We start from the raw sequence: 12099 nt of genomic DNA, 5'->3' as shown, positions 1-12099 counted from the left end.
CTGTGCTTAATCATCCATGGGACTGTAAGAGATTCTCTTAGTGTCTGCCTAATCAGCAGCTCTGCCATTTATTGGGATATTTGGCCACTTCTGTTTGAAACCAGATTTATTAATACCAAACTTTAAACAAATTATCAACTATTACAAATATCCTGTGAATGCTTCCCTAGGATACTCACTGATAGGGGTTCTTAGAAAATATAAAATCCTTTAAGTACTCGGGCCTTCATCCAAATTTTCTGTTGCAAATAACACCAGGAATCTTTGGAACTCCAGATCCATACACAATTCATCATCTAATTCATTACTTCAAAATCTTGTATTTGGATTTAAAAAAAAAAAAAACCCACTTCAGTATTTTGGAATTGCGATGCTGTTATGTAAAAATCCCCACACAACTTTATATGTGTTTGTCTCTCTTACTGATTTTAAAGGTCCACCTGCTCTATTTGCAAGTATACCATTTGCTTTCCTAAAAGTCAGGAGAAACATGGCATCAGCCTTCAACACCTATCTTCATTTGACAGCTAGATGTCTGTGGTCAGAAGACATGCCATGGTCCTGCCACAGTCCTTTCTGTCAGATTTCCCTTAGTCATTAACAGCAAACCAAAAAACCCACCAAACAACAAACACCCACACCCCCCCCAAACCCTAACTGGATTGTAGTGACAAGTGTTCCAGTTATTTTCATGGCAGGGGAAAAGCAAGCTGTATTAACTCTGCTATTTCTAAACCCCAAGACTGCTTTTAGTTTAGGATGGTGTCACCTGGGAACAAGGATCTGCATCCACATCACACACGTACTGCAATATAGGGACCAAGATACAGCCTCGTCCCCCTCCCCACTCGCCTGGGCAGGGCACAGGGGCTGGCAGCTGCAGCACTGTACACTGCCCACAGCTCAGACCCACACCCACACGTGCACTTAATGCCATCGCTAAGGTGTAGTCTAATTTCTTGATCAGTTTTTGATAGCATCTGTGCTTCCGAAGCTGCACAAGTGTGACAAATGGTTGAGGGATAAGAGTCTTCTACCACATCGGTAACATCCCCCCCTTCACCCCACCCCACCCCAGCAAACAAAACAAATGCCCCATACCTGGAGGCATTTCAGTGCCTGAATTATTAATAAAATAAGCATGATAATGAATAATCTATGTTAAGCATTTTCTTACCCTTTATTTTTTCATTATGATCAGAAGAGGAATATGATTAACAGCAGTTTAAACTTTAGCAGTACAATTTCAGTATTAAATATAAAACTACACTGCAAGTTGATGTATTTTAAAAATGGTTATGTATACTCTAGCCTTAAATTTATGTATCAAATACAAGTAACTCAATTGTTTCTTGCCTTGACAATTAACATATCTAACAAATTTCAACAAGCCAGACATCCATCTTTTCCATTAAAAAAAGTAAGCAAGCACACCAACTCTTATTCATAGCAAGGGGGTGTAAAGATTCAACACTTTCCTGAGTGTTGTGCAAAGAATAACAGGTTCAAGAAAGTCAGTTAAATAAGTGTAATGATAAACCTAAAGCTAAGCTGGAGGACCTTTTGATTAACTTCATATTTCATGTATTACTTGCATCAGTTGAGAGCAACATGAGTTACGGAACTTCCATGAAAACAAGCCACTTACAAGCAGGTGGTTAAGCTTGATCAGTTTATTAAAAGGATTATATGACACGGTTGCCTGCAATAGCAGGGGACTGGATCTGATGACCCAGGAAGTTCTCTCCAGTCCCATGTTTCTAAGCCATGCACCAAGCGTATCCAGCCCACACTTCCACATTTGGAAAAAGCCAAAGCCACACACACACACACTCACAGAAAAAAAAAAAATTAAAAAAAAAAAAAGTCCTTGATGACACTATTTAATTTCTCTAGATATTCACTATGCAGAAGGGAACAGAGCTAAAGTCCTGTACAGAGGATACATTTACTCAAGGTTGATGTGGTACTGAAGTCAGTTAATAATTAGATACCTCCAGGCAGATTCAGTTACAGGGCATACCAACACTGCACACTGCCAGACAATTTCTAATCAAGCCAAGAACCTCTTGCAGGAATGAGGTCTCTTTGCTAGCAAGCACAGAGCACACTGAATAAACTAAAAGCAGCTGTTCTTAAATGAACTACCCTACCAACCGTGAGTGAATGACAGATAGATGGTAAGAAGCATTTACCTACTAGACAAGATCTCTCTGCATACTCAGGCAGAAGAAGTAATTAGTTCAGAGCAGCAACCATTGCTCCTACCTTGCCTGTCTCTTGAGTACATTCTCTTTTAAAAGCTGGTCTACAGAATCAGTGCAGCCATTCTCAAGCACTACCAAAGTAGCAGTTTGCAGCTGCCATGCAAGACACTACTTTCAAATGGTAGTCAGACATTCCCATCATCATGGCCAGTTTGCTAGGACAGCATACACAGCCATAGCAAAAAGCCTTTGCAACAACTAGAGATCTAAACAATTGCCTACATTCAGCCCATCTAACTTTTAGGCACTTGGTTAAGGTGTCTGGGTCCCTCATCACCCAGAACTCCCCCCACCCCCCCAGGAAAAAATAAAATAAAATAATTTTAAAAAAAAAAAATCACTGAAGGCAGATAGTCTCAATTGCCTTCTGGAGGTGTCTCTTGACCCCCACTGAGCAAAGCTGCATTTCAAGCAACCAAGTTCTTAACACAGGCACCTCAGTTAGACAGGATGAATGGAGACTTGCATCCCTTTCAAGAGATAGTATCAATACTCTCCAAAACCAAAGGCAATTAAGCAATTAAGGTTTGCAACTCCAGTTACGTTTGGAAACAAACTTACAGTCAAGTAATTAAGCTGTAGTCCCTCCCTCCCAAGCATAAAAGCCTTCCACATGGAGGCTCTGCTATTAAAAAAAAAAAAAAAAAAAAAAGCATCCTTCTTTCAAACAAAGAAGAGTGGTCATAGCTGCTTTGCCACTCATTCATGGGGAAGCTGAAGGATCAGAGAACACCAACTCAGAGACCTGGAATGACTAAGCACTGCTAGTGCATGCAAAGCAGAAGTAACAAGATGGTTTTTAAATTAACCCTAGTCCTCTTCTCCACCCCACAAAATTCATGCAAGTGTTTGAGAAGATAGTCAAGATATAATAGCCCCAGTTTCCAAAAAGGCTTAGTGTTTGGGGTTTGGTTTTTTTTGTTTGTTTTTTTTTTACATATTGTAAAAGAAATGTCCTTTTGTTTTCTTTCTGTGGGTAGAGAAATGCATTTTTGGCATATTTAAGAATCATAGGTATCTATGAAATTCATGCTGTTTAAGTTCTCCGACTAGTTTCTATAATCTGTCAAAAAAAACATAAGCAACCTATACATGTTTCCCCAGTATTGACATGCATGGTCAGAGCTCTCCACTTTAGTGAAATGGTGTTACTTCTGTGCTGATAGTTGACGAGTCAGCATTACACGACTTTGAGACCAACTAAATTAACATTGTCGTAATATGAAAGGCAAGCACAAGTTCATTTATTTATAGCAAAGGTCTTGGGTTACAGGAGGTCAGTTCTTGCCATCTTGAAAAGATAGGGGATAACTTATTGCATACATGTGCATTATAATTTAGCAGCAAGTCATTCATAGAAACACTTCCCTCCTACTGCTTTTTTGGTTTATTATCTCAATTATATATATATTTTAGCTTTACAAAGCATTTAACACCACCTTTAAGTTAATGGTCTTTTATTGGAAAAAAAGACTAGCATTTACAACTTGGAATGGACATAAATTGTAATATCTTGAACAGCGATGTTGATAGTTGTGCTGAAGTCCACAGGCTACTCCGCCAGCTCCAAGTCATGGTACAGAAGGTTTTAAAAATATGAGAGTCCAAAGATGCTCCCTTGGTGAAGGTTTCTTTTAAAAATTTTGTGAACGGTAACAGCCCGACACCCGTTTCACTATAGTGCAATGCAGACAATGTTAAACCAGTATTTTAACACAGACATGCCATCCATAGTTAAGATCATCATATTTTTGGAGCACACTGCTACGTACAGGAAAACCATTCAACCTTTAGGGCATTTTCTCTAAGTTTTGCATCCTTCAACCATTTTGCTGCATACCATCCTGAGGTATAAACCAATTTTAAAGTAAACCAGCTATGACAATTTATACTACAAATTGAACTAGAATCCACTGTTGAACAAAAGAGTGGATCCTTTAGGTTGGTTTTTTTTTTTCCTTTTAATACAAATGTCTGACTGTGCTCAATTGTCAAGCTGCATGCATGAAAAACTGGCCAGCCCAAACAGTGTAATAGTCATTAGCAAATGGAACTTTTGAGTTCACTAAGTGCTTCCTTTTTTTTTTTTTAATTTTCAAGGTAGTACAATTATTTATATTGTAAAACTGATGTTTAACTTTATCTTTTGGGGACAGGACCACCAACCATTACATGCAGTTTGTGGACAGAAGGTATTTTGACATTCAGTTTTGCTATACAGAAACAGAATGAATAAATGAACATTTTTTTGCAAGAGGTAAGTAAAAGATTCAATTTGATTCTTCTAGAGGAAAAAAGGTGTAAAGGAGGTCTCTTCACTTTGCAGTCATCATCTGTACGAATTCTGAAAAGATAAAAAGCCACTGTGATTTATTGTCTCCAGAGTGCTTAAACTGGTAAGTCTCAAACACGTTTGACATAAAGACCCCTTCACTGCATCTAAGTTTTTGTCCACAGAAGTAGACAACTGAATAAACTGGTGTCTCAAGTACTAGAAATTAATGCCGTATGCAACAGACTTTCACTCAATCCCAGTAATGGTTTTGAGTCAAGACAAGCATCTTTTTACCTTCATAGTTGACTTGCCCATCCCCATCAATGTCTGCTTCTCTGATCATTTCATCTACTTCTTCATCTGTTAGCTTTTCTCCTAAGTTTGTCATAACGTGACGTAGTTCTGCTGCACTGATATAGCCATTGCCATCCTGTGAGGAAAGAGTTGCACAAGATCACAATCAACAATCCTGACATTTCCCATAACTGCTTCTGAACTAGCCTTATGGCACTTGGGACAGATATATAGACTCAGTACACTGTATAACCCTACAATATGTACTAGTCCATTGCCTTACAGAGCATGCATGCCACTGTACCTTTCTATACAATTATTGTCCTGTAAGAGTAACTGCATGCCTGATTTGTAACTGTGGTAAGGTATTTTTAATGCTTTTAAAGAGCTTTCAAAAGTAAACCCAGAAACAAAGTGGTTTTTGTTTAGTGCCTGCTGCCTAAACAAGGCAAAAAAACCCAAAAGACCAATTTCCCCACCAGCAAGAATAAAGTCAGCTTTCTCTTTCATGTAATACTACCTCTATAACCAGACTGCAGGTGGCTAGGTTAGGCTTCTTGGATAAGATGATATAGAACAAGCCTTCAAAGAAAGCATTTAAATTCTACTCATAAGGAGTTGTGAAAAGCTTTGGCAGGGAGGGAGGGGAAGACACTTCTAAGTCAATGTTCCCATTAGTAATATCCAAACATAGAGCTCATCCCTAGCCATCTCAGAAATTGTCCTCATCCATATACAGGAAGAATACACTAGCTTAGTGCAGGAGTTCATACGGCCATCACCAGTAGATAAGCTACTTCAGTGGCTTTAAACGCAAATCCAGTCTGTAGAAATAACCCCACAGGGTAGATGAAGTACTAACCAAACAATTGAACACCAGCATATTTTCAGCTAGTACTAGAGTCTGCCACTTTTTTCCATAAAAAGAAGTTGTAAGGCCTTCTTCCACATATGCATATGCATCAGCTTAGCAGCTGCACCAGCCATTACTCAACACAATTCTCTCATAACATCTGTCATTTCCAAGCAATCCAAAGAGGGGAATCCCTGTTCTAGAAACAATTGACCTTCACCATGTATGCCCAAGTTATCCTCAAAGACGACTGAGGTAGCTGAGCTCTTTAAGTTTTCCTGAAAGCAACCTCAAAGTCCACACCTTGGAAATGGAACGTGCAATACTTCATGTCCCTCTAAATACTGATGACATCATCTTAGCTTCAAAAGCTTCCATAAAGTAGTATAAAACCTTGTGCATCCATGCAAACATTTCCCCATTCCCCCAAAGTCGGAAGGTATAGAAAAATCCCACCCCTCCCCCAAAAAACCCCAACACCCCACAAACATCAAGTTCTGTTCCTCTCTGCTCCTAAGAAAAGGCCAGAAAGTTTTCCTCATGGATGACCTAAAGCTTAGACCTGCTGTGTAAAGCAGGTAGAACCAGCCTGCAACAGTCCTGGTTCTGCTCCCAGAACAGTCCCTGCTCTGTTTCCAATTCCTCTGCTTCTACTAGAGGACTTTTTTCTCTCTTCTTGTCTAGAAGGATGAAAACACTGAGGAAAAAGATTATCATCATTACTACTTCTAGAGAGTATTTTTACTTTTATTAATACCTTGTCAAAGACTCGGAATGCCTCACGGATTTCTTCCTCGCTGTCTGTGTCCTTCATTTTTCTGGCCATCATGGTTAAAAATTCAGGGAAGTCGATAGTGCCATTGCCTTAATGAAAAGAAACTTCCAAAAATTAAACTTCCATGCTTTTCTTTAAAAAAAAAAATAATCTGGCATTTAACTTAGCCAGGGACAAGATTGACAGATCCTCTGTAAACCATTCTTATAGAAGAACTGGATCTTCTCCCTAAATTACTACCACTGCCTTTTTGCTATTACAATGTGCAGTAGCCACTGTCATTGCAGTGTTTCAGCACAACCAAATCAACTGTTGCCTTCTCTCCAGGTCAAGCCATACCATTTGCAACCCAAGTTGCAAGTAAAATGTCAGTCTGATGCTTCAAGGTTAACCAATACTAAGACTTATCTTCACTTCAAATCACTCCCCAAAATAAATCGTTTAGTTTCTTTAGAAGCTCCAACTGCTGTGGGAGACTCCAGGAAGGAATGTATTATAAAGCTGGTACTATAAATCCAGGATATCTAAAATTTGAGAAAATTACACTTCACTAAGCTGCTCATAAATACTTGTTCCTTGTTAAAAATCAACTTCCTCATCAACATGTTGTACACCAGAGAAGTAATGAACCATTTTAAGGGGCAACAAGGATCTTCAAATTCCTGTGACATGAAAAAAGCTGCCATTATTTGGTATTTCTGATAAGCTTAGCAGTAGGTATTCTTATAGGTATTTCACTGCAAAACTGAAAAACCCTAGTAACATCCAGGCCTTACCCCTAAGACTAAGTTCTTGACTCAAAGTAAGGATTCAAACTTCAGGCTGCTCAAAGCTATGAGAAAAATGGTATTATGAATAAACAAGTTCTTTAAAACAGCAGAAACTAGGTTTGTATAGTCAGGATTCACCCCTATATGCCAAAAACCCCCACATTAAATAGTTCACTGTGTGACTAAGATCTACGCATTGCTTGAGGGAAACATACAAACTCATTGGGTAAGTATAGCAAAAAAAGCTAAATAAATGCAGTTTAAGAAAACCTTTGCAGCTTAGAGATTCCAGATTGAGACATACAGAGCTATTTATCATCATGGCCAGCTTTATCTACCAGCTAAATCCAAATACGGGTCTTGTACTCAGCTTTAAAAAAATCCTCAATGAACATGAAGACTAATAGCAAAGCATTCTGCCATAAAACAAGTTTAAACAGATGGGCAGGCATACTTATCTGAAGTCCTCAGTCTCCCTTCATTTTTAATCTACCAGTGAAGTATTGTGGACCGCAGCCTAGAGAAGCCACTATACACAAATTCTGCGTAGCACTGCAAACCCTGAAGTTTTTCCAGTATCTGCATCCAAGAGTTAGCAATTAAGGTCAACTTACACTTTTAGGAAAGTAGTTGTAATTAACGTAGTCTGATAATCAGATAATCTATACTCTTGCCAACATACTTTCACTCTTCTTTTACAGAGATATGAGAGACAAATCACTACCACAACCAACATACAAGATCAAAGCCTTGGCATCGCTAAGCAGGGGAAAGCATTTTTCCTTTTTGTAACTGATAGCCTGTCAAATTTCAGAAACAAAATGCACAGTTACCCTTTCTGGCATCCATTTAAAATAATTCTGATAGACTTGATGCAGGAAGGTTTTTCTGCTTTTGCCTCCAGTCCCTCTCCCCTGTCTATCAGTGATCTGATAGACTACATTAGACTATGCAATCTCTCTCCCTGTTGTGTTTTCAATTCTTGGAAGTTTAGCTCTATTCCACTCCTACCACATTTTTGGCCTAGACAAAACCACAGACATTAATACAGCTATTAAGACCAACATGGGCTGACGAAACATGTATAGAAAAGCTGGGTGGAAACACAGGTTAACAGCAGGTCAGGGCAAGTCAGATTGCAATAGGAAGCCTGTGACCCATAAAATATTAAAGACAAACAGCATAACTTTGTCTCTGCCCATCCCTTTTTTTAGATTCTCACTAATACTGCTAGCACCTTTGCTGCGCAGAGATCAATCAAAAAATTGACACCCCTCTGAGTTTAGATTCTATTGAGTATTTTGAAACTGCTTCAAGAGATCCATGTCACAGAATCTTCTCTATGCAGTCCAAGCCCAGGTGTGGAGGTCATACATACTCAAGATGATCACAGCACTAGTAACTATTTTTCCAACACTTACCATCAGCATCTACCTCGTTGATCATATCCTGCAATTCTGCTTCTGTTGGATTTTGACCCAAAGACCTCATGACAGTTCCCAGTTCTTTTGTTGTGATAGTACCATCACCATCTTTGTCAAATAGGGAAAAGGCTTCCTTGAATTCTAGAGGCAGAAACAGTCCCAGTGTTTAGTAACATCAACAACATGAGAAAACTGCATACTAAAAATCCACTCCACAGACAACGCCTGGTACAATTTTAAGTAACATTTTATCTAACTGTCCACGTATTGAGAGAATTAACACTCTCAAATATTAATAAAGAATTACTTACAGTACCAACACATAATCTGCATAGTATATTCAAACTTATTTCATGTGGCTATTATCTGCATTACAACATCATCTTGCTTGAGGCACAGTTGCACCATAAACAGCAGCTGCTTGGGCTAAGCTAAGGGACCCACTGGGTTCCCTTCACCATTAACAAACTTACAGAAACAATGAGTGCTGTCATTTACAACTTATTTGTAAGGCAGCAGACAATAAGAACTGATGTCAGCCACAAGTGGGTGACTGGTCTCCAGAAGGTCAAATAATGCCCCTTCTCCTAAATCAGTTTGAATTACAGACACTCTGTTAGAAGTTATTTACAAGACACTGGCTTATATTAATGTGTAATAAATCCATTTTAGGTTTATTTGTTGCCATTTCATTTCAAGTTTATCTTCACTTTATTGAAAAGAAAATAGTACCTAGGTCTGCTTTGACTCCAAGTTCACTTGAGTCTAGCAATTATTTCTGTTTGCAAGAAATCTAGAAGGACTTGGCTCAAGTCTGAAAGTCTAAAAAAATCATTATCTGTAGTCCAAGGAACAAGCAGTCTAAATTAAGAGGCAATGAACCAGTAATCTTCTGGAATGTTGTGTTGCATTTTTGTTGGGGTTTTTTTTTGGTTTTGGGGCAGGGGGGGTGTCTGGGGTTTTTTTGGTGTTTTTTTTTTTAAAGTGCTTTTTTTAAAAAAGTGTTAGTACAGATTTGAAGTTGTCAGAAAGCTTTTTTTCCCCCATTATGTTTGACATAATATATTTTCTTTTAGTCACAAGGAATTAGTGAAAAAAAATAATCATTTCTCAAGACACTTACCAGCAATCTGTTCTTCAGTCAGCTGATCAGCCTACACGAAGAATAGAACATTTTAGAATATTGTTTACCTCTAGCTATGGCAAGCCACAAGACACTTCCTTTAGATTTCAGTAGTGATTTATCATTACTTTTACACAGCCACTTCCAACCCCTGGAATTCTGCCTCTGCAAGGAGATTCCACTCACCTACATCATGCATCCGTTTCCAAAAGCATATAAGCTAACTTGTTTTGAAACTGCACATGAAGAACCAGACATGCCATCCTTCGACTTGGGAGAATCCAATTTGGTCAAGTGAAGGACACAGGCCAGGCTCCTTGCAATTGGCCAGAGAGGCATGAAATCCTTAATGACATGTGTTTGGGGTTTCACATCACATCAGACGTGATTTCCAGCAGTACAGTGACCCTAATACTGCGTGGGGGTATTTGCACGTTAGCAGACTAATGACAAGCGTGCCACCTAGTGATCTAACACCACTGAAGTCTGCCCTCCCCCACCACACTGCATCGAGTATTAGCCTACGGTAACAGAAGGGACTGTGCTGTGATATTAAGAGGCATTCCTACTCGGCATTATGGAGATTTTTGCCATCCCTGACAAAGAAAATGCCAGTTTTTCAAGCATCACATTATTCTTCCATTCAGCCAAGCAATTTAAGGTGCCTCCCCACACTGATATGCGGGTTGTTTTATGCATCATTTTAAGTGGCAAGATTTAAAATGCCTGCTTATGACCTTCTGTACATCAAGAGGCCACTGCTGCATCCAAAGGTATACAGCTCAGTGGGCAACTAAATGGGCTTTCCCAGAGCTTAACTGTGCTAACCACATCCTTCCAGAAGCCTCTCCCTTCTGTATGGATAGAGCATCACAAAAAGCTCGCTGTTTGTGGACTCAAAGGAGCTAACCCGTTCTTTATGGAAAAATAGGAATTTTCCTAGTAATTAAAAAAGAAAAAGCACCTGGATTTTACACACCTAGTCACAGATACTAGAGAATACAAAGTACTAACTCCTTTTAAACTCACTTTATTGGACAGCTTTTACTAATAGAACAGACAATTTTGTAGGTCAGAGAAAGCAGGCATCTTGTGACCCTTTTGTCCTAAAATACTATTATTCAAGTATAAAAACCACTTAACTGCAGTAAAGAATAATACAATGGAGAATTAACAGGCTATACAATCTGTTAAGCTCTTGCACAGCGGAACAGAGTAGGATTGAAAGCCTGCTGTATGTTAAGTGCCATACACATATTTCACCTGTGAATAGGTGTTGGGGTTGTTTAGGGGTTTTTTTATGTTTTAATGTATGTATGTAATGATTAAACAATTCCCCATAGGCACGGGGGGGGGAGGGGAGGCATGTAGAAATGCTAACAGCTAGACAGTTCAAATTTAATAAGTCTTCTTTAATAACAGTAGAAAACTTGTGTTCCAAATCCAGTTCAACTCTCTGCACTCTATTTGTGATTTTCCAGAAAATGCGAGGTTTTACTTAAAGATTATACAAGGAATTTACATAACAGACTCAATGCCCTGCAGAACAGGAAACGGAGCCACACCTCGGCAAAAACCTCCAACCCACAGCACCGGCTCATTGCCCCATTAGTCGGAGCTCTCTGGATGTTTCTAAAAATCGGATTTCGAATTAAAAAAAATAAAAAATAAACCAACCAAGTTCACACACACGGCGATGCCAGAAGCACGCAACCCGCCCCTAAACCGCCATGGGGTTCACCTTCCCAAGCAACAGGCACCACCGTCGCCCGCTCGCCCGAGCTACAGGACAAAGGTACCCAGGGCTGGAGCCATCACCCCACCCAGCCAAGTCATCAGATCCTGTCCTGGTGATGTCAGCCTTCCCCGACGGGAAGGGGAGATGGAGAGACAGAGCCGAGGAACACCCAGATTGCCAAAATGCGATTAGAGGAAAGCCTGCAACCGTTCCGCCGCTCTCGTAGGAAGCGAAAAACCGCCGGGAAAATCCCAGCCCTTCCTCTTGCCCTCTTTCGCGAGGAGCCCGGGCCGGCATCGCAGCGCCCGGCGGCCGGGGCACGAGGTGAGCTGCTCCCCAAGCCCACCACCGGCGCGTTTCGCAAGGCGAGGCGGAGGCTGGCATCGCCCGGGCGGGGGAGCGGCAGGCTCCCGGCCCGCCGGGCGCAACAGGCGCCCTTCCCGGCCAGCGGCCGGCAGCCACCCACTGCTGCAGTGCGTCCCCGTTTCCCCTCCCTCTCCAGCCGCCGGCCACACCACGTCCTCATCCTTCAGCCGGGAGGGCGCCTGGGCTCCGCAGCCAGCCCTCCCCATCCCCTTCC

The 12099-nt window shown here is 40.4% G+C and overlaps 1 protein-coding gene across 1 annotated transcript; it reads right to left on the bottom strand.

Annotated features, from left to right (window-relative positions):
• Positions 1 to 1161: 1161 nt before the first annotated feature.
• Positions 1162 to 9824, bottom strand: CALM1 (calmodulin 1 (phosphorylase kinase, delta); the record flags this gene model as incomplete). Its single annotated transcript, XM_010583821.1, is given in 5 exon segments — positions 1162 to 4611; positions 4837 to 4972; positions 6447 to 6553; positions 8656 to 8799; positions 9782 to 9824. Coding segments are annotated over 5 exon segments (459 nt in total), but the record flags the coding sequence as incomplete, so codon positions are not given.
• Between the last annotated feature and the right edge of the window lie 2275 nt (positions 9825 to 12099).

The sequence above is a fragment of the Haliaeetus leucocephalus genome, unplaced genomic scaffold, assembly GCF_000737465.1.
Source record: "Haliaeetus leucocephalus isolate CR32 unplaced genomic scaffold, Haliaeetus_leucocephalus-4.0 Scaffold932, whole genome shotgun sequence".
In the NCBI taxonomy this organism is placed as follows: domain Eukaryota; kingdom Metazoa; phylum Chordata; class Aves; order Accipitriformes; family Accipitridae; genus Haliaeetus; species Haliaeetus leucocephalus.
The sequence above is the reverse complement of the archived record's forward strand: the minus strand, read 5'-3'. Positions and strand labels throughout refer to the sequence as shown.